Genomic DNA, 24,489 nt, shown 5'->3' with positions numbered 1-24,489 from the left:
GGGGGGGGGGGGGGGGGGGGTGCATGTGATGGAGTAAGCTCTAAAATGCTGAAAATCATACACGTCAGTAAAGTGGCACACAAATCTAATTCTCATTTTATTTATAGGAAAAATACTTTTGGTACATTACAAGCTGTACATTAATGTCTCGAGAAAATCAAGTCATCTTCTTGTGAAAAAGAAGGCTGATTAAAACAAACAGGTACGAAGCATTATCGCTTAGAAAAACAAAGAACTCTTTTTAATGGCTTTATAAAAAAAAAAAAAAAAAAAAAAAAACTGAGCCAGAGTTCCCCCCCCTCAATGTCTGAATCAACCTAGGAACAAACTTGAACTCAAAATAGATTTTTGTATTTTATTTTTGCCCCCCAAAATATATTTTTTCGCCCGGCCTGGTGAATTTTCACCACTTTTCTTAACAAAAGCACAAAGGTCGGCATCCATTTCCCTGAAGCAAAAACTGATGAACATTTGAGTGTGCAGGAGGCATTGGCAGTTTTGTCACATTGAGCGTTTTTTTGGTTCACGTCAGCAAGATTGTAAAGGAAGAGGCCATATTAAACACTAACAACTGCTCTGATCTCTTTGCATCCATTTAGCAGCTGAAATGCAAAACCTAAGTAAATTTTTGATGTCTATTCCAGTCTGTGGTTCAAAGTCTAACACTTTTGGAGCTCCTGTCACCAAACTGCTACTTAATGGGATCCTTTTTTTTTTTTTTTTTAAATCAAAACGGAAATACTAATTAAAAGGTTTGTGAAAATATAAAACGATTTTAAAGCATCCACACGCTGGCCGTTACCCTCCACATCAAACCTTCCTATAAAACTATAAATCACATACAATCGTGTTTTGAGTTTTTCTCTGAGATTCTTCCTTGGTCCGATCCCTGTCCATTTATCCTGCCCCGCCGCATCTGCTGATCGGCCATCTTGTTCTCGCCTCTTCCTCCGTAGCTCACGTCTACGACGCCGAGGTCTTGACTTGCGGTCCAGTTACTCAGTCCCGGCTGCCCGTCGGCGCTCACTCATTGAGGGACAGAATGATGTCATCCTCAAGGTCGGAGTTGTCGGAGCTGTCTGTTTGAGGGGGAAGACACAGCGACTTATTAAGGGAATTCGAGGGTGTTTTTCCACTGAATGATAGACATCAAGAGTTTTTCTTCAAGAATTCTCCTCCTGCTGACTACCAATGGGCTCCTCCCACATCTCATAAACAAGTGTTACCGCACCTAAGGCACTAAATTGCTAAAAAGGTGTGAATTTGAATGATTTTCTATCACGGGGGTCAACAACTTTTACTGTCAAAAGAGCCATTTTAGGCCAAATAACAAAACATCTGTCTGGAGCCACAAAATATTTGAACACTGATGAATGAAACTGTGATGTTAAGTCTAATGAGCTAACTAGAGCTGCACTATAGCAGAAAAATATGCAGCATCCAAATACATGGAAATTAATTTTCTTCCTTTTTTCAGTAATTTTTCAGACCTTTAAAAAAAAAAAAATAATAATAATAATAAAAAAAATACTTTTCTGTATTTCTGTCTAATTTCTTACATTTTGGCAATTTTATGGACATATGATAATTACCTTCCTTTTCTTTTTTTTTTTTTTGCACAGTTTATGGCGATTTTATTATTTCTCCATTATTTTTTTGCTAGCAATTTTCTGACACTTTTGCCAATTTTGTAGACAATTTATGGTAATTCTCTGGATTTCGTCTTTTGTTTATGGACATTTTCTTTTCAGCCTTTTTTAATTCACTTCTCTGACATTTTTGGCAATTTCATGGACATGTTATCAATTTTCAATCAATCAATTTATTAATTTTTTTTTTTTAAGACTTTTTTTTTTTGACAAATTAAAAATTTGGACCCTGACATTTAAAAAAATTATTATTATTTTTTCCCTAAATTATTAAAGGGATACTTTACTTATTTAGCCATTTTTGGCAGTCAAACATTATTTTGTCTATAATAAATTTGATATTTTCATTATTTTTCATGTACAATTGGTAACCAATCACAGCTCAGCTTGTGAATGTCACATGACCAAACCTAGAAAACAGGTGAGCTGTGATTGGTTACCTGAGACCTTGTGATGTCATTTTCAGTAGACAGCAAGTTGCAAAATGTGTTTTTAAAAGGTACTAATTGTACGTGAAAAATAATGAAAGTATCAAATTAATTATAGACAAAATATTAACTTTTCATTGCTATAATGGACTAAATAAGTGAAGTATCCCTTTAATTCATTTAAAGAATATTTTACCAAAAAAGAAAGATAATTACGCAAAAAAATACATTCATTTCTACAATTTTTTTTTTTTTTTTTTTTTTTTTTTTTTTTTTTTTTTTTTTTTTTTTTTTTTTTTTTTTAAGAGATCCACATGTGTCTCCAGAGCCGCAGGTTGCAGACCCCTGGTCTATAACGTCACTGTCAGGTGGAAACCTCATAGTGTATGTTCGAGAGCAGCAAGTCGTACCATTGTCCACATCCAGTTCGGCATCATTGTCAGAGTCGTCGTCGTTGTCCTCATCCTCTTCGTCGTCTCCTCCATCCAAGTCCTCCTCGAGGAGTTGAGCCACGTCCTCATCGGAGGGGGAGAACTCCTCATTTCCATCGTCGTCGTCATCGCCGCCGTTTTCGTTCTCCAGCTCCGCGATAAGTGGATCTGTATCGACGTCGTCATCGGAGTCGTCATCGTCGTCGTCGTCCTCCTGATCGTCATCCTCCTGGGGCACAAACGGCCCACAAATATGATTGTTAGGAGGGGGCCACAATTTTTCATGATTGCCGCTCGGACGCCACATAGCAACAAGCAATTGAAATATATGACAAAAATGCTACTCTAGATACTATAGGCAAAAAATATGTACTAATATATTTCAGAACACATTTCTCAATGCACACATTAAATATCAATTAACCCAACAAAGGATTTGAAGTAAACAACAAAATAACCCCAGTGTGATATTTTTTGTTCCCTAACATAAAAATGAGCATTCAAGGACGGCACAAAACTGCTGAACAACAAACCAACATGAAGCGCAAGAAGACTTCATTTTGTCAACTTTTTTCCCCTTCACAAAAATCAACTGACTCAATTTAAATATTGCTGAGTTTCTGTTTGTCCTGCATATCATTTTAAATCTGCAAAATAAAATAAAATAAAAAAAATAAAATAAAAAACATTAGGCATACTTATGTTGTACTCTAGAGCAGCATAAGAAACACAATTAAGCCATGCCTGACATCTAGTGGTGAATGGTGATACTACAACTTAAAACTGCAGAGAATGCATATTTGCAGTAGCAAATTCGGGTTCACTGATTTTTTCCAATATATATACGGTATGTATTTTTCAAAATATTTAACACCCCCCCACCCCCATTCACCTTCAGATTTTTGTATAAAACTAATTTAGCGTTTATCAGTTTTTTTTGTATTTTAAACTGCTCCCTGCCTATTTTTTTTAATTGATCAGGGACTAGGGCCACAGTGTATGCACTGCAATTTCTTATGAGCAAGAAAGAAAGAAAGGAAGAAAGAAAGAAAGAAAGAAAAAGAAAGAAAGAACAAAAAAAATGCTGATTGCTGAGGATAGCCAGCCATGAAACAAAATAATCAATTAACGGTTATCAGAAATCCATGTTAGGAATCAATGAAAATAATACCTGATCCTCCTCGTCCTCCTCCTCCTCGGCCAGTCTTTGTCGGCCAACTTCATAAAGCCGGCAGACTGTGTCTGTGTTAATGGAGTCTTGGTTCTATGAAACAAAATCACCAACTGTTTGTCTGGATCAACAAATCAACTATTCAACATTCTCAAAACGCAACATGAGTTGGGCTATACCTCAATTACAGCAAGGTAACAGTCTTTAGAGTCTGTGCACAGATCAAAAATATTCTTCTTGACATCAATGGTGGCTGCGAGGAAGATTAAAAAAAATAAAAATAAAAAAATGTCAGCAACCATACAAATGTGATTTGACAATAGACTATAACTAGGACGAAAGATGATGACAGCGAGCCGCCATACCGATGGGTTTGTAGTCTGTGGCGTTGAAAGTCCGGAACGACGAACCAAAAGGACTTTTCATCTGCATCTCCATCATATCGTCCTCATCGTCAGCCTGTAATATCGCTGCAGACGGGCAAGGGTTCAGAGTGAGCCGGTCAAAAACGGATTTCAGGGGCAGAGCAAGCCGAGTATTCACCTCCATAAATGACGGTGCCGTTGTTGTTGAAGACTGTCCTGCACTGGTCCAGAGCCGGAACCGTATGAAGGAGGTGGAAGGTTCGCAGATCCCACTGACGACTCAGATTAAGGAACATCCATGATGTTTGACTACAAACTACAGGTGGGAATATTTGACTCATCATTCAATTACGATTTTTGGGTCTATGATTTGATTCAGACTCAATTCTCAATTTAAAATGATTTAATTGACAATAATTTCTGCTTCAATCTCTGCAAAGAATCGGCTACTCCAGTCTGGTTTGCAAGACACAATGACAAATGGTGACATTAAAATGTCTTTTTTTTTTTTTTTTTAAGTTTTGAATTATAAGGAAAGTCCCACAAAAACTGTGTGTGGACCACAACTTCTACTTGATGTAGCTGGCTATAAATTTTATAGCTTTTATAGTATATATATTCTGCCTTCACTGAGCAGGCCAAGTTTGGCAGATAGCAATACTATTGTTACAGTATCAAGCAGTTTATTACACTCCAGTTGAGGTTAACTGTAAATATAAAACACACAAAATGATGAAAATTACACACAGTGCACACTTAAATGCAAACACACTTTGCTTAGCTTGTTTCCCGAAGGTGGCTAGCTCAAGGCTAACACACATTTGAAAGTGCCACTGACTTGCTAATGCTAATTAGTGCGCTACTCACAGCCCTTTTATCCCTCAAAAGAACAGCTATTTATTACAAAAACACTTCAGGAATGTATACAGAGAAGCATGTTAACATTACTCACCAGGATACGCTATAAAAAAAAAAAAAAAACTTATTAACATTATTGATAGTAACTTTATTCTTCTACTCTAATCTGGCTACAATTTAAAAGTGTATCAGAACGCGCAGAACCACACTGCCCCTAAGTGGCCAAATCGTGTAGAACATGGAAAAAATAATAATAAAAAATAAAATAAAAAAAAAGCTCCCAACAAGGGCAAGACCGTATAAAATAAAAATAAAAATGTATTTTGGGACATTTTATATCAATTCTGAATCATAGTAAATGAGAATCACCATTCTTATGAGATTTTTTTTTTTTTTTGGCACACCCCTACTACAAATTATAACGGCAAACATTTATTCATCCAACTGCTCCATTAAAAAAAAAAAAAAAATAAAAAAAATAAAAAAAAAAAACTTGTTGGCTCAGCGCATTTCAAGGATACAATTTCCGTGTTGATGATGACCTCCAGGCCATTGGGGTGGAACACGCCACTGATGTTCATGTTGAACTTGTCAAACTTGTGGATGGCCTGAGCGGAGCGCACATCCCACAGCACGCCGTCGTTCAGTACCAGGTCGTCTGTGGGGTTGAAGGTGGCACAGTTCCGCTTGTAGTTATTAGCCAGGTCGGGGTTGTTTAGAGTCAGCGTCACCTGGCCCGTCTGGATGTCATAAATCTAAAAAATAAATAAAGAGAGAGAGCGAAGCGCATGATGTGAGCTGTCATCCGTGAAGGTCACAATTTTACCTGCATTAATATTCTGTCGTTAAATTGAAAAAGCAGCATACATACATGCGCTAGTTGCTCCTCAGTCCCAATGACGCGATCTTGTGACAGCTTGCTGAACTCCACATAATGGTCACCCAGAAAGGAATGCCTGCAGACACCAGGGGAGGAAGATTTCTTTGCAAATTGGAACAACAGTGAGCATAAAGGAATAGAAAGCTTGTCATGGCTTGTTGCTGAGTTTCGGAACACTTTTGTGGATGAGTGAAGTCAGATGCTTGGTGTGCCGTGAAGCGAAGCCTGCGGGCCTCGGGCTGTCGGCGTGCATAATTTAAACAACACATCATCTTTTGAACGAGCTGTTTTGCTGCTGTAGCGTTGGGTACTTTATTTTCCCTTAACTTTAATAACATTGGTTCAAAGACAACATCCATTTCATCCAATGAGCTTTTGAGATAAACGACTCACTTCATGATGAACACCGACTTCATCCCCCACAGTGCAGACGTTGGGTAACTCCAAGAGGCTGAAGTGAGAATTAAGGAGCCGTCCTAAAAACACAAAATGTGACATTTAACGACGGCTCTGAACATGATTGTGCACAGTGACAAAGTGACAAATTGATTTTCTCACCCGAGAGGGTTCGAGGTTAGTGATTGCCGAACTGTGACAGCTGTAGCTGGCCTCCTCCTGGCCTGTGAACACATTGTAGAGTTTCAATTGGCCCGTGCAGGTCCCCAGCATCAGGAAGCGCTCGCGAGCTGAGAAGGCACAACATGTGAACCCGCTCTCATCCTCGTCGGCTTCCCTGAATACGGAGATCGGACGGAACCTGCGCAACACAAAGACAAGTGTAAAAAAAACAAAAAACAAAATGACGAATAAACCGCAAAAGTTGGGTTGTCACGGCAACCTGCTGAAGATGAGATGTCTGTCAAAGCATCCACCGTCGACTCCTCCGTATTTTGGATATATGACCCGCCTCGTGTTTCGGGACGTGAAGTTGATCGGCGCTTGCCGTCTCTGTTTGGGCTCGGGGCACTGATGCGGGGTGAAGAGCGAAAATGGCGGGCAAGTGGCGACGGGGTTTTTACAGCGCGCGTGCTGTTCCCGCAGATACTCGGTGATGATGCCGTCCAATGCGGGCGGGGACGGCATGTGCCGGTCAAATTGCTTTTTCATGGCCGGCGTCTGATTGAAGGCGCCGTGGTCCGACTTCTGCCTGAGCACGCGGGGCTTCTTGCAACCGCTGGCACTGCACCACGAGTGTCGCTCGCGGGAGAAAACGATCCGGCCGATCAGGGGCGAGCCGTTGCCCCAGTGCGGCGTCGACGGGATCGAGCCCGCCGAGGTGGGCTGCGACGTCGAGGGCCGCACTTGCAAGTGGGCGGGCGACGGAGCGGACGAATGGGAGGGATGGTTGCCCAGCCGTGACCCGACGCCGTTGGCCAGCCGGGGGGTGCGAGGTAACGTGGCGACGGCGGCGGTAGAGGGCGTGACTGAGGCGAAAGGGGACACGGCGAGCGATGGGTGCGACACGCACGACGCCACGGGAAGCTCCGCCTCCTTGGTGAGGGCGGTGGCCGTGTCGTGAAGGCCTTTTGCGACGAGGTGGTTCCTGATGAGCAGCAGCAGCTCTTTCTCGGGAAAGGTGATCCGGGACTGGGCCACCACGCTGGCTCGCTGCAGCCACGCCAGCGAGACGTCGGTGCCGATCAGCAAGGGCTTGCCCGATATTCTTTCCATCAGCTCGGCCGCAAACTTGCAGAACTTGACGTGCTCGCTGCGTTTGTCCTGGAGCACGGGCTCCTTCATCAGCTGCTGGATGTGGCCGCTGCTGAACAAAGGCAGCTTGCTGATGATCTGCCGGACAGACGTGGAGCGAGACAGACCCACCAGGGCCTTGCAGGACAGAGCTCGGATCTGGTCGGCGTCTGTGATTGGCATCTTCACTGTCAGAAGGGACAGTAGAACCTACAGGATAGTTTAAAAAAAAAAAAAAAAAAAAGTCACACAAAGACATTTACATCAATTTCAAAAACATAAAATGCAACAAATGATTCCTGAAAACAAAACTACCTTAATGCCGTTGTTGGACTGCACCACATTCCACATCTTGGTGAGCACATTTTCGCTGGCTTTGGTCATGTGAGGGAGCCGACGACGGGGCGTGCTGGCAATGAACTTGCCAATGCTGGACATGCGTTTGTCAGGAGCGCAGACGCAGTTAATGACAACCTGCAAGGCAGACTTCTGGATCTCGGCATCGTTCACAAACACTTCTCCCTCTGCCACCGCCAAGACGATGTTCATTCCTGCAAGAAAAAATATGAAAGCTTAATTGCCATATGCACAAAGTAGGGCCGGGGGAAAAAAAGTCAACTTTAAAAATAGGTCAACTAAAATTTCCACCCTCAAAGATCTGCCGAAAACATGTTTGGGCCAACCATTTTTTATACATAGACTTTTTATGCAGTGTTGTAATGGCAGCTGTGATCTAATCTATATTCCTTCTGTTTGTGTACTATGTAGTGGGCAAATGGCGGATTTTATTTGTCTACTTAAAAAAAAAAAAAAAACACTCACTGACATGGTAGTGGGTTTTTATTAAAAACAATACTTTGAGCTTCCCCAAAATACATGAAAGCAAGTTGTGAACTTCCTAAAAAGCACTTGCACTGTAATTATTACTCTAAAATATTACCTGCCACTTCGTTTTACTTTTAGGTGTTCATAACCAGTAGAGGACAGTAATACGCTAAACGTGCCCAGAAGACAAACAGGAAGTTTGACAGATAGCTCTATCCTTGTTTACTCATTGAATAATGTTGAAGCATCTGTACATGACTTTCAAGATACTATTACATGTACAATGTAGATATAATGATGTCTGTGTGACTAAATGGTAGTTTGTGTTTGTTTACCTTAAGTGATAATCGCTAGCGCGCTAATGCTAATCACGATTGCTAACCGTTTAGCAAAGGCTAACTTTGTTGGTGTTCAATAACGCATAAACATAATAAATTATGAGCACTTGTATCCACTCATTTCAACTTATGTCCAACCTTAGTGGATTAAAAAAAAATGGGACAGAACTTTATAATAATTATAATAATAATAATAAATAAATAAATAAATAAATAAAATAAAATAAAAAAAGCTATCACTAGTATACCATAACTCTGCAAAAATACCTGCACTTGAAATAGTAGACCCGTTCTCATCGACAACAGCAACAGTCTCGGATAACAGCATTTGCGTCTTTGGTACAACCGTGAGGATGCCCAGGATGTCAAGAGCGTAGCGCACAGTGTCACTCCTGCAGGGAAACAAACATAAACAATGCAACACAACATGCAGCAGACTACAACAACTGCAATCATGACGATAGGAGATATTCAATACGACATCCTCCACACCTGCCATAATAGGTCCTCCAGTCACATGCGATCGAAATGAGTTGCAGGAGGAGTTGGACACAAGAGAGTTTGTGGAAGACCTCTGCCGGTTCCCAATATAAACGAAGAGGGCCGTGCTCGATGAGGAACTCCATCATTTCCACCACCTGCTCGCGGCTGTAACTGACTGCCTGTGACCAAGGAGAGAAGCTAAATGAGCACTGCGAAACGTCTCCAATACATCTCATTCATCGCAAAACCTGTCCTTATTCTACCTTGTAGTACGGTTGTGAGTGAATAGGAGCGCCTCCCTCTGTGCGCTGCAGGGACTGCTTCACCTGCTCCACCTTGATGGCCAGATGGGCCTCAAAGTACCTGCGCAGCGCCATGCAAGTGTGCTTCGCGGTCTGCCTGCTGGAGAAAATCTCGTCGTCACTCAGCAGCGCTCCCTGGTCGTCAGGGTTCAGGATCTCCAACGTGCTAATCTGGAAGACGCCATATCACAAATTCAAAAGTCCAGTCTGGAGCGCGATTCTCATATGGCGAGCCGCCGGTTGGTCCTACCAGATTGACGAGGCGTCGCAGCCCGTCCTGCTTGTCGAAGAGCTCCAGCACGGCGCGGAAAGAAAAGGAAATGGAGAAGAACATGGTGGCGTGGCAGCAGCCGGATGCGTGCGAGCATTCCAGCAGCCACAGCGTGTAGCCAACCACGTCTGACAGGACCGAGTGGGGCAGCATACACACCTTGGGAGAAATAGTCACGCCAAGGAATGACAATAGGATGCTAACTGCTTGATACAAAATCGGCGTTTTCAAATGATGGTGGATCTAATGAAAGAGATTATGTATTCATGTATATATCGTGTGTGCACTGCAAAACTGTGCTTCTATATAGTGATTATAAAAAGTCTACACACCCCTCTTGAAATGTCTGGATTTTGTGATGAGAAAAATACGGGACCCAGGTATTTATTTATTTTTAGCAATAGTGTGACCTAGAACCTATACAACTTTATTAGAAAAAAAAATACATATCTTTAAGGGGGAATTAAAAATATAACATGTCTGCACAAGTGTGCACTCTCTTACAGGAGCTTAGTCAGTGGCTCCCCCCCCCTCTCCTCCTTCCTCATGCTTTTCTTTTCATCTGAGAAAACAGTAACCCGGCTTGCTCCCATTCTGTATCTTCCCTGTTTGGTCATTGTTTTTCTTTTTTGTCTCTTGAATGGGTTGTGTACGTTCCATTTTGTAGCACCTTGTGGTACAATGATAATAAAGATATACTAATTTCAATGGTATTCGGCTGTGTTCAGAACCAACTAATCCCATTCAATTTCCCATTTCAAGTGCCTCTGATGAACCCCAAATAATGTCCAGATGTTTTAGTAGGCTTTTCCTGACATTTTGTTGTGCTTTCCGGCAAAGGCCTCAAGGTTTTGTGAGACACTGGCTGCTGTTTTAATCAATTCCTAATTCCTTCCAGCTGAAAAAAATACAGCCCCAAAGCAAGATGATGCCGCCATCATGCTTAAATGTAGGAATTGTGTTTTTGGGAGCTTGAGTTGTGTTCGCCCCAAACATACATGTTGGGAATAAATTTCGACCTTAGTTTCGTGGGACCATAACACATTTTCCCACGTTTTCCAAATTTAGCCATGGTAAATGTTTTGAAATGATTTACCTTGGTCTCATTTTTGATATCACAAAACTGCCATTTGAACAGGGGGGTGTGTAGACTCTCTATCCACTGTATATACACAAACATTTAGCTTTTATACTTCATAAAATGTCTAACACATTCACATGCAAATGGCTAATGTAATGTTATTCTGCAAATACAGCTACATTAGCGTTTGTGTATTAGTATAGTATTTTTTTTTTTTTTTAAATATACCCTTTCCATGGCATCTTGGTTATAGGCAAGGTAGTACAGGCACAGGGACACTCCAGTGGCAGCCATAGAGGGCCTGGGGATTTCCAGCAATTTCTGAACTCCTCCGTGTGCCACAAACTCAGCAGCAAATTTCTTGTGAAGCAGCAGGGAAGCCAAGTACTGTGAGAGAAAAATACAAAAATAAGTTTTGATGGAGTTCTTTGGCGTGGTTCAGAATTCAGATTGACTGTAGGACTTCACCTTGAGAGCCTCAAATGTGAGCTGTACATCGTTGGTCTGCTTCAGATCCATATAATGCATAAGGAGCTCACGGGCTCCCATTTGCATGAACACTGCCAACAACTAAATACAGGAGGAAAAAAAATAAAATAAAACCATACATTTCATAGCATAATGATTTCAAAAGATAATGATTTCATACATTTTGAAAATAATTATAATAAATGGAAACAAACCAACCTCCTGATATTCTCCCAGAGGAGTGAGATACTGCAAAATGAGTCTCTGCTCGATTTCAGGGGTCAGAGGGTATAAGCGGTAGCTGTTGCCAATCACCCATGGGCTCATCTCAGACCAGCTGCTGTTGGAAAGCTCACTTATATTCCTCTCTGGTTCCGGCAAAGAGAAATTCAATTTGTGCTTTGCGGCCCTGCCACTTTCCTTCTCTGCTTTTCTTTTTAGGTAGCTACTACCATCAGAGGTGCCTAAGTGCAGAAATGACCCGAAAGCCGACATGGGCTTGATCATGGTTTTAATTGCCGAGGCGACGCAGTTATTGGCCTTGTGAAGTGCACTGGGAAGAAACGGAGGCTCGTTTACAGGCTCCAAGGCGGAGAGGTTCATTACGCCATCCTCTTCCGGTTCTGGTCCTTCTGTTTCAGCCCCATTTTGGTTGAGCGAGAAGGGTTTATCAAAGCCTCCATCAACGGTCTCCTCATCCAAAGGTAGCAAAGATCCACTCAGGGTTTTTCTGGGACGTTGGATTTCTTTTTTTGTCTCTGCATCTATATCTTGAAGCTCACGCAAGCGATGTAGCATCAATGGCACCTGTTCACAAAGAGAATTAAAAACAAGTTGATCGACAACAGGATCTTGGTTACACTACCCCTACTGACCAAAACAGAGTTCTCTTCTCGGTAGTTGGCTGCAATATCCTGATTCTCCATGGCACCTGCTAACAAGCCTGTGGCATAGATTCTGAGGGGCTGCTCGGCCTCCTGAGCCCACTTGAACAACCTTTCAACTATTCCCTCCTGAAAAGAACCAAACAAACAGATTAACAAGTTTCAATAAAGACATCTCTGGTCATTTCTTACATAAGTATTTTATTTGTATTTTTTTTTTATGAAAATGGGGTCATGAATTATTATTCAATCAACATGTACTTCGTTCCTACTAGGTAAATGTAAAACAGTGTGGAAGTGGAGCTTTCTTGCAAGCTGGACTCTGACTCTACAAATAAAATTTTTTTGTGGAAAACAGCTGGCTGGTGGATATATTGACTCTTTAGTATTACTGACTTCACTATCAGTACTTTTTATGACCCAGCATCAAAGAGACAATCTCCATAGTATTCAAGTGCTTCTGCTTATATAGCACCGATTTTAGCCATTTAACAACTGAAAGCAGTGACTGATTGACAGCCGTAATGTACCTTCTCCTGAAAGACCACTGCTGTCTCCAGGCCAGGCATGATGTTCTGAAGCAGGCGACAAGCTTCTGCATTGAGGGCAAATTCTCTGCTGGCCATCACATAACTATTCACCAACTATGTGGGAGAAGAAAAGTTGTTAAGCACTTTCATTGTATCACATATTTTAGCAATGGGACAATAGTATGTTCAGTATGCTCTGCATGGAACAATACACTGGACCGTCCCACACCCCTAATATAACCCATTCCAACCATCCTTACTGCATTCATGAAGTCATCATTCTTGAACAGAATCTTGAGCAAATGCCCTAATACACATTCTGGATCAGCTCTCCCTAGTGGCAAAGGACAAGACCCAACATGAGTAAATACACTACTGTATATTATCAAATAATATCTGTAATATTTCTTTATCATACCAGGATGTCGATCATCAAATGGGTCTGGGTCTGCTTTGTGGTATTCCTCAGTCTCCTTCTCGACAAGCTCAGAAATTCTGAAAGTTTGAACATAATTACCAGCTGGGGAGATAAAATGGCTAATCTGATGAGACAGAACTACTTACTTGGTGAGGATGTTAACTAGCTCCTGTGTGCCGCCTTGTTGTTCCCTCTCCCACTGTTCCAGTAGAGCAGTCAGCTCTGCCTTGGAGTCCACACTGGCAGATGCCGACGCCATAATTGCTACGAGGAACCCCAGGAAAATCAACATTCAATTCTAAACCATAAGCCGTACTCTCTCTTCTTACAAATCAGCGTAGCATCTAGAAAAATGTGGCTTTCAATCAAAGAACTCGGAGTTAAACTCCTTTGAGATACATTACAAGGAAGCTGTACTTAAACGCAGCCAGCCGGAACATACTTATGATAAATTTAGTAGAACAAGAGACAGATTGGCTGTTTGCAGGTGCAACAGTCTCCAGAGACTACAACGGTCAAAAATAACGGATTGTTCAAAAACAAGCATACTGCAAGCAAGTACATGAAAGCAGTCATTCTGATTGAAGCAAGACGTTGTGCACTTCCTCGCACTCAGATGATGTAAATAAGATGTGTTCCTTGAGTCGCTGCGCCTTAGCTAAACAAGGAAGCTAACAGGAGTCGGGCTACTTATGACGATGTAAACGTGCTCACTTTAAAATCCACTAATGTATTTACTTTTGACGTGTACATTGTACTGTGTTCAATAAACACATTTCGGAAACACGGCGACCGGTCCGTTTGTTAGCACCAGTGTTTGCATTAGCCATGCGCTAGCGGCATCGTAGGTAAACTCTCTAGCTAACATGCTAACTTCACCTCGCTGTTGCTCAGTTCTTCACTTTTGTCAGATGTTTCCACGGCTGAAATGTGTCGATACGGATCCAGACCCGAGTGCTGTAAGCAAACGGTATCGGTGGAATTTCACAGCCAAACCTTATAATGTATAATGTGGCTTTTTTGTTGCTGGTTTACTGTCATTATGGCGAACACGTTCTCAACGTCATCGCAGCTGCGACAGTCCACTTATTATGACGACAGCACACGAAGCAAAACATTACGAAATACTACTATTTATTCGAATTTCTCAATGAGTACAGGGTGTGTACAGTGTTCATACAAAAGCATAAGCAGTCTTAAAAATTATACAAAACATTAGTGGTAACATGTTACAAAATACATTCGTATGAAACATTGATATAGAAATGATACACGTGCTGATTTAGGAAAAAAAAAAGCATACAAGAACTGTTTAATATACAGGAAAGAATGATGAAATACATGCTTCATTTTAGCATTTTTAATGATATTCTTTTGTTGGTAACGTGAACTTTCTCTTCATCTCATCATGATTTTTATAAAGACATAATTGTATACTGCCATATAGTAAATATAGAAAACATACAATTTCAATTATGATCTTATGCTGACTCTGAGAGAGAATAGAATAATATGGACACTTCGGCATCTGCAGTTACATCACGGTGCAGCAACAGGTGGCAGGATAATTGTCTGCACTGACTTGAAATTCATTTCCATAGACAAAGTAAACTTGTGATTTCCCTTTCCATGAGTAGGTCACTTTGGTGACAGGAATCAGTTCGATAGTTTGACGCTGGACACACAGAAGAGTAGGCATGTTACCCAAAACAACAAACATTCATTGCAGCACTAATGGTGAAATTATGTTTTACTACATTATATTCAGCTTCAAATTAAGATCGGGCACAAATACCTGTTGAAGAATTCGAGACGTCTGGGAGAACCGGCCCTGGTGTTCGTTGATTAAGCGCTGTGCGGCATTTACCACAGTAGGGTCCGGGAATCCCATCACTGGATATACCTGAACATTGAGCAAGGTTATTTCCAAAAAAAAAAAAAAAAACAGACTTGATTTGTTTTCAAGGTTGTATCAATTGTACAGTAACCTGTCTCAAGAGGTCTCCACCAGTGTTTACATTTTCAGAAGAAAAATTATACTGATCAAAAGAAGTACTGGTATGCTTCTATGGTTAGCCAGTAGTTAGCTAAAGGTCCCCAGTTGGTTCAAAAGGTTAACTGGAACACATAAGAGGGAGCATAAAACCCCAACCCTGCTCTCCCTCCACTGGCTGCCTGTGCACTTAAAAGTTTATTTAAATGGTTTCACCTCACCTTACCTTTCGGAGCTGATCATTTCCTACGCCGCATGCCTTTAGGTCAGCTGACCAACTGCTTGTGGCGATATTGGAGTGGAATGACCTCCCGGTGCACATTAGACAAGCCCACTATCCCACTTTAAAAAAAAACAGCCTTAAAACCTATTTTAATTAATTGGCTTTTTTAAAACTTATTGATTTTTTTTTAATTATATCCAGTTGTCTTATTTTTTATGTTCAATTTGACACAGCACTTCTTTATCTCATAAAGGGATATGAATATGTCGTTTAATCGTAGATAGCTAAAAAAAAAAAAAAAATGCAATAAACATGCTACTGGCTTGGCTTATGCATAAAAAAAAATACTTTATTATAATAAAGATGAAGTGTGAAAATTAAGTGCAAAAAGTGTGGTTTGGAAAGTCCAGGTTGGAGTTTATGTGCAGGTCACAGGACGCATCGGTTGGAAACAACGGTTGCTGCAAAACAATGCTTGCACACCAAAAACCACAAGCGTCTGACACCAACGTCAACCCACCCATCTTCTGCATAGCAACGACACGTCAATGGACCCTAGACCAACCAGATGAGGACAACTCCACACTTCCAATTTGAAAGATTGTATAAAACTGGGTCTAGGAAAGATATTTTTGTCATCGTTCAGTCTACATCATCTTTGCGAAGGCTAAGATCGACGTCGATCACGTTGGGGTCACCATTTAAAGGAACCTGTGTTTTAAATCGCCTATTAACTTTCGAGGTTCCAAGTGTGTTCGTTTTCGTGAAGGGACTATAATAACAACAACCAGTTAGAAGCCAGCCAATTTATTTCTGACAGAGGAGTCGAGACATACAGAGCTCTGGGTCAACAAACAGCTATGTCAATTAAACTATATATTCATATCCCTTTACTCAGGTTGTTTTTAAAGTGTTCCATCAATAAAACCGAGTTGCGTATCATTTAGCCAAGATAAGGCAAAATAAAATAGTCCAATTGGGGCATACGTCTGACAGTTCCATGTGAGAAGAATTTGGTGAAGACCCTTTTTTGTTACAGTAAACAAAACAAGGTCAATCAAGAATGGTTGGATGAGTCTGGTGTGGCAGAACATGATCGCAGCGAAGTTAGCCCCTTCAAATACCTTTGAGAATAACTGCAAAGGTGATCGCTGACTTTCAAAATCCTACATTAATGGACACAAAAATTCCACAAACACTACATTTTGCAGACTGGGGAGTTGCAAAAAAGTGTAGTTGACTAACAGTTCCTTTCCATTTCCTGCTGTTGAAATGACCCAGTGTTACACCTTTATCTATCGAGTGTACAACATAATAAATACCTGCTTGAGAAAACAACCATGGACAAAAACTCTTACCAAGTACTGAGCATCCCTGAAAAGCTCCTTGCCAGACACTTTGCTGAGGTTATCCAACTGAAGTCCACTACATTGCTCCACAACATAATCATCAGAGTTATTGGTCCTGAAATATATCATAGTTTCGCTTGATTGCTGTAACTATAACACCTTATTAACAGTGCAGCCCGACTGTTGGACAATAAAAGAAACGGTACCATTTTATGGTCAGGTTGATATAGACCAAAAGCTGCTGCTTTCCACGACATGTAGGGCACTGCTTGAATCCTTGCCCCTGGCATCCATGGCAGCTGTAAAACAGTGTAGGAAAGATACAATGTAAATATAAGTATTACATATTTTAGAAGCAATAGTTTTATAAATAAAGTTTTACTTACTTTTCCCGTCCTCTGCCAAAGCAATGATTGCATCGCTCGTTTCCGTGGCGGAAACCAGCTCCATTGCACACCCAGCAAACTTTCTACCAGAAAGGAAAGAAATCAAGCAGTTGGTCAGCATTACTGAAGGTCACTTCCACCAATGACCCTTACAATTATGACTTACATTGCCTGCGCCAGTACAATCTTTGCAAGGTGTCCGCCCCGTTCCCACGCAAACGTGACAACTCTGATGATGAAATGATTCTCATTAGGGGAAAACGCACTTCTTTCTCTTGTTTGAACATGCTTAGAATGATACTGAGGTATGAGGTTATTATGAACCTTCATAGATGAAGTGTAGGGAACTTTGATGATCTGTTTACTGTCTGTAAAATAACTGGGGGCTGGTGCAGTAATATCCCAGGGTCCGGGAGGGGGTTGGAAGTATGCATCCACTGGCTGACCTGATCCCAAGAAAAAAAATTCAGTGAGGAGATAACTTTATTGAGTCCAAGGGAAATGCTACCTTAAATAGCTGACAGAGAGCAGAAATAGAGATATAAGCAATACAAAAATTTTAAAAATCACTCAATGTTAAGTTAAACAACAGCGATTAAAGGGGAAAGTCAACCCCAAAACATGTTTTTTTACAATAATATATTCTATGCAGTGTTTTGGTTAATATTGTGGTAGTGGAATATGTTAAGCAGGTAAATCAAGCAGTTGTTATCAATATCAGGTGGCCATTTTGTCACTTGCTCCCGAGTGGAAATGACATCACATCAGTTGCTCAGGTCTCAGGTAACAACCAATCACTGCTCAGCTTCAGAAGACAAGTGAGCTGTGATTGGTCATTGCCTGGGAAACTGTGATGTCATCTTCAGTCGACAACAAGTGGCAAAATGGCCGTCCCGCGATGGATAAAAACGGCTGGACTTTTTTTGCATAACTCATATTCCACAATTGTAATATTAATCAGGATGTCATGTTTAGACTAGTGAGATAATTTAACATATTATTGTCAAGAAATGTTTAAGGCTGACTTCCCCTTTAATTTTCTGATGTAATTATACATTAAATGTGCTGTATCTTTCAACAGCATGTGATTAGATGCACCTGTCTTACATGATTACAGTCAGATTTAATGAAAAAAATAAAAATAAAAACAAACCATAAATGATAAACCTGACATTTAGTAAGTAGGACACAAGAGAAGAGTGACACACCAGTATATGGCTCATGACTCCACTCAGTCGATCTCGATTCAGTGAAGGTTTCCAGTCGGTACTAAATAAAAGTCATCCAGATGACACACTTAAATTACATAGTCGAATTCAAATGTAATTAATTGGTTTATTGTGTCTTCCTTTTTACCCTGTAGGTATTGAAAGCCTCCATGTTGGTGATCACTCCATCTTTTGCTGGCGCTGAACTATAACAACACTTGCTGGAGGCCCACAGTGCAAAAGCCTCCCGTGCTGTCGTCTCACTTATTGATGGAATACTGCGGAGGAATGAGATGTATGCTTTAAAGGATGCCTTCATTGTCTTAGCTGCACACACCCTTAGTTTTGCATTCATTGGCATAGAAAAAAAAAGAAAAAAGTAAGCATTACTTCCACTGCGGTTGTTCAGGTCCAGGCTGAGGCTGAGGAGTCGGTTGCGTCGGCATTGGAGGGGGTAGAAATCCACCTAAGCCAAGATGGAAAGTTAGCTAATTTTTTGGCTGGATTGTAGTGACACTTGGTAAGTATAACACATGAATTACAAATATCAGTACTATATTTGCCTCAAAGTGCTGCATCACAATATTCTTGGGTTTAAAAAAACAAAACAAAACAAAATCCATTATAATCAAATGCCCAATTACCATTTTTATTCAAAAGAGGCATTCAATACTGTATGTTTATTGTAGTTGTAGTGCGTCACACTAAGTGCATAAAATGTTCATAATATACATATTTTAAACCCATATGACTCTAGTAGCCCTACGTATATTGATGGCCCCTGTTCTTTTCACACTGCACTTAGCACGGCGCAGTGCGGCGACGACCAACCCATTCATTGCGTATGGGTTGCGAGTTTCAACAATACAAAACCGTGTCTTGGAGACTAGTCTCGAGATGGGTGCCGCGAAAACCACGTGTGTTGTATTTGTTTTGATTGGGTCAACAATTGTGTATCAGATCCTGTCTGTCACCATGCCAACAAACACATAGCAAGTACGTAAACTGGGTCACTCAGCGTTCACAACTGCAAGTCCAAGTTTTAACTTTCATTTTTGGAGTGGTGTGCATCTTGTTGACACTTTGAAAGGTGCAGGTGCCTACATTATACAAATGTATTACAATGTAATGCAAATGCACTGCTAAAAGAAAAATAGACTGTGTAGATTTAGACTAACGTGCTTCTTTTTGTCTTTCACAATTTCACAGCCCCTTTTCTGCTCGGAGTTGAGGTCGGCGCTGCAGGACAGTCTACGCTGGTGAGCTAAGATGGATGGCGGTGGAGCTGAGGATGCGAACGTCGCCGCTAAGCGCGGTGGTGCTCGCGGGCCGTGGACTAGATGGAGGTTCGGCGCTTGGAGGAGAGGCAGTTTGGATGGGACTGGGAAATTGGACCATTCTTTTTATGTGTATGGTGCTCAACACGAACGCAGCAGCTGCTTGTGTATGAGCTAGCTTATAAGCAAACTTAGCTGGTAGCAAACGTGTGTGACGTCATGCATGCTGAGCTCACGTCTCTGATCAACTGATGAATGGAGACTGATTCTGTCCTCTTTCATCTAAAACTGCTTCAAAAATCAAAACGTTATATGGAATGGAAGAATGTTGATTTGTTGTCATTGTATTGGTGTTAATCTTTTGTGTTGTGTTTTTTATGTTTTTTGTGTTTCTGTAAAGCGCTTTGTGACAGCTCAGGCTGTTTGAAAACGCTATATAAATAAATAAGCTTGAGTTGAGTTGAGATAATTGAAAAACATGTCCCATTGTGTTTACACTGTAAGCCACATGAAGAACAGTTGATGTTAGTCAGTTATGTGACTACGTCTCCATACGGACCTCCTCCGCCGGCCACAGTGCCTTCATATCCGGGCATGTTGTCGAACATGTTGGCTGGTGGAGCGCTCGGTCCTTGGTAGTCAGGCGCGGGTGGGGCAAACATCGCTGAAACAAACCAGAGGAACCAGTTCAGGAAAACCTTAATATCTCTATTCAATTGCTCGACTAGGCAAAATTTTCATATAATGCATAAATCAGTAACGTCAAACACATTTTAGTTACGCCTGATTGTGCATGCCCAACTCATTAAGAAGTCAGGTGAAGTTTTTATGAGGATCGTGTTCTTTCGCCCACAACGATGTGTACGTGAGTGAGTGCTAGTGTGTGACCTACCTTGACCCTCTGAGTTGTTAAAATCCATTATAGAGGCTTTCGAACAACACTAAATACTGAGTGGTAGGTTGCAGCTCTCAAAAGAAAACACTTTTATAACACCTCGCTGTTGTCACGGGACGCTAAATCCACGGTGTGAAGACATGGTGTGACGTAATCCTATGTGTTGCACGGAAGTGTGCGATTTCATCGTTTCTTAAACAGACACTCCCGGTTAAGCAATGTTTTAAGGCCCAATGAAAACACTCCATCATCGCACATACCAGGAGGACCGTCGGTTGCTTGTAGGTAACCTGGATTGGCCACGCCGTAACTTCGTCTTCCGTCGCTGGTTGGAACGGAAAACGAAAGTTAAAACAAGAAGAGGCCAGAACGTAACGAGACGATCCGTCACCAAATGTTACTTTACCCAAACACTGATTTTCAAACACTCACTCTAAAATAGGCTTATACTCCATGTTGTCGCGTTGGATGTGCTCTGAAAACAAACAATGCAAAAGTTTTACAGGAACTGTACCGCCGATAAAATAATGTGACAAACAAAACAATCATTTACCTTTTTTTTTTTTTTAATCACGTGTCAAAAATAAGTCCACTAAACCGTCCCGTCTTGCAACAGTCAAACTGAAGTGGCGATTTTCACATTTGAGTGGTCATCATACTGCTGCAGGTCTAATTTCCCAACATAGCCATGCCCCCTTCAAAAAAAAAAAAAAAAAAAAAAAAAGGATAAAAAGGGGGTGTTCCGGAAGTACGCACACATCTGCTCCATGGGCAGTAAACATCAGAAGGGAACTATGAAATTCTTTTGATTGATTTATTTTTCACCTTATATGCATACACATATGTATGGATCGGCTTTGCATACATACTGCACATGGTCTGATAGAAAAGGTCTTCAACTAAAAAAGAAAAAAATCCATTGGCGGAAATGGGCTTCGGTTCTGCTTCTAACATTCCATCCATTTTCAACCGCTTGTTCCTCAAAAGGGTCGCGGGGGGTGCTGGAGCCTATCTCAGCTGGCATGGGCAGCAGGCGGGGTACACCCTGAACTGGCTGCCAGCCAATCGCAGTGCTTCCGACATTAAAAAAAAAAAAAAAAAGAAAAAGAAAAAGTAGGCTTCTAACAGTATATATATATATATATATATATATATATATATATATATATATATATATATATATATATATATATATATATATATCCCCCACTGGCAGAAATAGTCTTCTGACGTTGGGTGGTGGGGGGTTAAAAAAAATAAAAATAAAAAAAGAACTGTTTTCTTTCTTTTTTCTTTCTTTCTTTCTTTTTTTTTTTCTTTTTTTTCTTTACTGGCGGGAATGGGCTTCCATATGCGCCGTACACGCCACAGAACTACATAATAACACAGTAAAATGACAATAGACCAAATAAATCTAATAACACAGTACCAAAGAAAAAATACATAAAAAAAAAAATCACATAATTTTCAAACAAATTTATGCCTAATTCCCCTTCATTGGGAACTTTAGATTAAAATAATCTAAAAATAAAAACCTGCCACTGGTTGGAAATAGTTTCTCAAGTTGCAACTTTTAGTGTGCCATCACATCCATGGACAAATGACAACTTCCTTTGAACAAAATAAGGAGTTGAGCCAACAAAGTGAAGGCCATAGCATTAGTGTGAGTGAGCGACAGTCACTCCATCAGACACCACTCCGTGGAAGGAATCTGGGGTAGTCAGTCTTTACCACACATAAAAGAGAAGGTCTCAAAAACAGAAAGACAGAATTGTGACAGAGATCAGGTTAACAGAAGTGAAAGCACGGGCATGTGTTTGTTGTGCACTGTGTGTGTGTGTCATTCAGTGATGATTCTACCGTTATGATTATTCACTTCCTGCGTATTGTGTGCGTGTGATAGATTAATTAAAGAATGATCAAATGTAAACATATTGATGAAATGATTATGCAGCGTTTATCATATATTTTCTGTAATGAATAATATGCTATTGAAGTGATTGTTTTGAGGAAGCATTTTGCAACTGACACACACTCTAACTAAATGGATAACAGTACCCAACTACATAGTGAAACTAGCACACCAACTCTGGATTGCTAAAAAGATCTCGCAAAACGTGTAACCAGAAATATTCCACAGTCATGCACAAACGTCATAAAAAAAACACACACATGCTGTTTTGGATGTGTTGGTCTAAGATAACCTGGCAGTGGTGTGCCATCTTCACCCCTCCCTTTAGAAATGTACTTTTAGAGTCTCCCAATCTCAATAAAAAGAAAGCGCTCGAAGCGGCTGTTTTTAGAACGTAGCATGAATTGTATTGTGTCAGTTCTCTCCGTTCTCCTTGCAAAGCTTTGAAAGAAACTTGGTTGTCTTCTCTCCTTTATTTAGGTGTTAATTATTACAAACGTCTATTGCTATATTCTCATGTATTGTATATCTACTTACTGAACCTGACAGTGTGTGTCAGTGAATGATTCTACCGTGAATATTATCATATTATCAGTCAAAGACGGATTATGCGTGATTCTACCCGTTTCCTCCTTTTAAGTTTTGACTGGCATCCATTTCTCCAATAATTGGAGTCAATTCACATGAAAGCAAACATGTTCATTCTCCATTATCTTGCACTACACATAAAGTAATTAGAGGAAAATATGTTACCTGTACATACACTGTTAAAAGTGTCTGTAGAACTAACAGTGAATTTCTGTAAAATCGTGACGTAATAAAACTGGAACTACAAAAACAATGAAGCATTGCGTAATTTGCATGAATATGTTGTAAATTTCAGAACCAAACACAACTGTTGCTACTGTAAGAAAATGTTAAAATTCTTTTTTAGGGGGGAGAATTCACAAATTACTGTAATTTAAACACAGATAAACTGTAAAACAAACGAATACAGATAAAATTACATAATTCGAGTGTTAAAATAACACTTTTTATCAGTATGTTCTTTGGTACATTTTGTTTATGCCAAAAGAAACAAGCATTTTACAAATTCATATTAATATAAAGATAAAAATATTTAGATATGCAGTAAAACCATGTGTAAAAAAATGTTTTTATGGAACAAAACCTGGAAGCTGTGGTTACCAGTGTAAAAACACTGAGCAAATACAAACTTCTCCTTTTTAAACTTGTAGTTTCAGCAGTCCTTTACCGATAGCTTAACAACAACAGGTTAGAATGGGTCACTGCTAGTGTGTTCAGCTTGCACCTCTGAGGTTGTTGGTTTGATCCAAGTGCAATGTGATGATGTTAAAAATCCATGAGTAAGGAAATCTAAGTCCAGTTGTTTCTGATGCAGTGAAATGAGTAGTTAAACCCGCAAGAGAAAGTGCTGTCAAAAGTGTATTGTAATAGTTTGAATACTGCACAGGTGGAGACCCAATCTAAAGTAGTCACCTGAAGGCCAACATATTAATGAAGATAGTGCGACGTGCTGGGGAACATGTGGAGCTTTTGTGTTGCATGGATTTTGTTTGTGAATAAACCCTGCCATGCAAGTAAAGCGTAAATAAGTGGAGAGTGGATAAGAAAAAAATGTTCCAAAAATGTCTTTTGTAGTATTCCAGTTACTTCACAAAGATTGGGGAATATCAAAACAAACACTATTTTTTTCCCTGGTTTTTCCCTGGTAGTCAGGAGGCTGATTCATGAACATAATGATGAAGCACTGAACCATTCAGTGAACAAATCTTTTGAACAAATCCTTTAAATGATCAGCCTCTAGTGATTCCCAGTCATTGGCTAGCGACCGGGTCAGGGTGTACCGCAATTTCGCCCAAAATCAGCTGGCTAGGCTTCAACACGTCCGCGACCCTAATGAAGATAAGCAGTACAGAAAACGAATAGATGGTTTCTAGTGATTCAGTACAGACAAAAGAACTGTCATTCCAATCGCAGCAAGAGGGCCAAAGCCAAATTGACAAGAGAACATCCATCCATCCATCCATCCATCCATCCATCCATCCATCCATCCATCCATCCATCCATCCAACATCCATCCATCCATCCATCCATCCATCCATCCATCCATCCATCCATCCATCCATCCATCCAACATCCATCCATCCATCC

The 24,489-nt window shown here is 40.5% G+C and overlaps 2 protein-coding genes across 4 annotated transcripts; both read right to left on the bottom strand.

Annotated features, from left to right (window-relative positions):
- Positions 1–68: 68 nt before the first annotated feature.
- On the bottom strand, positions 69–14,152 carry dcaf1 (ddb1 and cul4 associated factor 1). The gene is made up of 25 exons (XM_077512853.1): positions 13,951–14,152; positions 13,218–13,335; positions 13,072–13,148; positions 12,914–12,987; positions 12,654–12,767; positions 12,115–12,252; positions 11,459–12,046; positions 11,240–11,341; positions 11,000–11,158; positions 9,670–9,849; positions 9,381–9,590; positions 9,127–9,296; positions 8,902–9,026; positions 7,787–8,022; positions 6,621–7,681; positions 6,341–6,539; positions 6,176–6,258; positions 5,774–5,858; positions 5,424–5,657; positions 4,223–4,316; positions 4,045–4,149; positions 3,859–3,932; positions 3,680–3,772; positions 2,488–2,737; positions 69–1,079 (listed from the first exon to the last, which is right to left on the bottom strand). Exons 2-25 carry the CDS (start codon positions 13,328–13,330, stop codon positions 1,024–1,026), a joined length of 4,620 nt encoding a protein of 1,539 aa, XP_077368979.1. The 5' UTR covers positions 13,331–13,335; positions 13,951–14,152; the 3' UTR covers positions 69–1,023.
- A 36-nt stretch (positions 14,153–14,188) lies between these two features.
- Positions 14,189–21,103, bottom strand: ssuh2rs1 (ssu-2 homolog, related sequence 1). Of its 3 annotated transcripts, none has more exons than XM_077512850.1 (14): positions 20,956–21,103; positions 20,835–20,877; positions 20,663–20,727; positions 20,067–20,171; positions 18,621–18,696; positions 18,379–18,508; positions 18,231–18,291; positions 17,347–17,468; positions 17,189–17,251; positions 17,023–17,105; positions 16,843–16,935; positions 16,646–16,751; positions 14,867–14,974; positions 14,189–14,746 (listed from the first exon to the last, which is right to left on the bottom strand). In XM_077512850.1, exons 2-14 carry the CDS (start codon positions 20,855–20,857, stop codon positions 14,606–14,608), a joined length of 1,176 nt encoding a protein of 391 aa, XP_077368976.1. In that variant the 5' UTR covers positions 20,858–20,877; positions 20,956–21,103; the 3' UTR covers positions 14,189–14,605. The 3 variants fall into 3 exon arrangements, with proteins under 3 accessions (XP_077368976.1, XP_077368977.1, XP_077368978.1); XM_077512851.1 differs by having other exon boundaries at positions 20,835–20,879; positions 20,959–21,103; XM_077512852.1 differs by lacking the exons at positions 20,663–20,727; positions 20,835–20,877; positions 20,956–21,103 and adding an exon at positions 20,400–20,639.
- Between the last annotated feature and the right edge of the window lie 3,386 nt (positions 21,104–24,489).

Source organism: Festucalex cinctus, chromosome 2 (genome assembly GCF_051991245.1).
Source record: "Festucalex cinctus isolate MCC-2025b chromosome 2, RoL_Fcin_1.0, whole genome shotgun sequence".
NCBI classification, from domain to species: Eukaryota; Metazoa; Chordata; class Actinopteri; order Syngnathiformes; family Syngnathidae; genus Festucalex; species Festucalex cinctus.
Note: the sequence above shows the minus strand (reverse complement) of the source record. Positions and strands in the feature narration are given on the sequence as shown.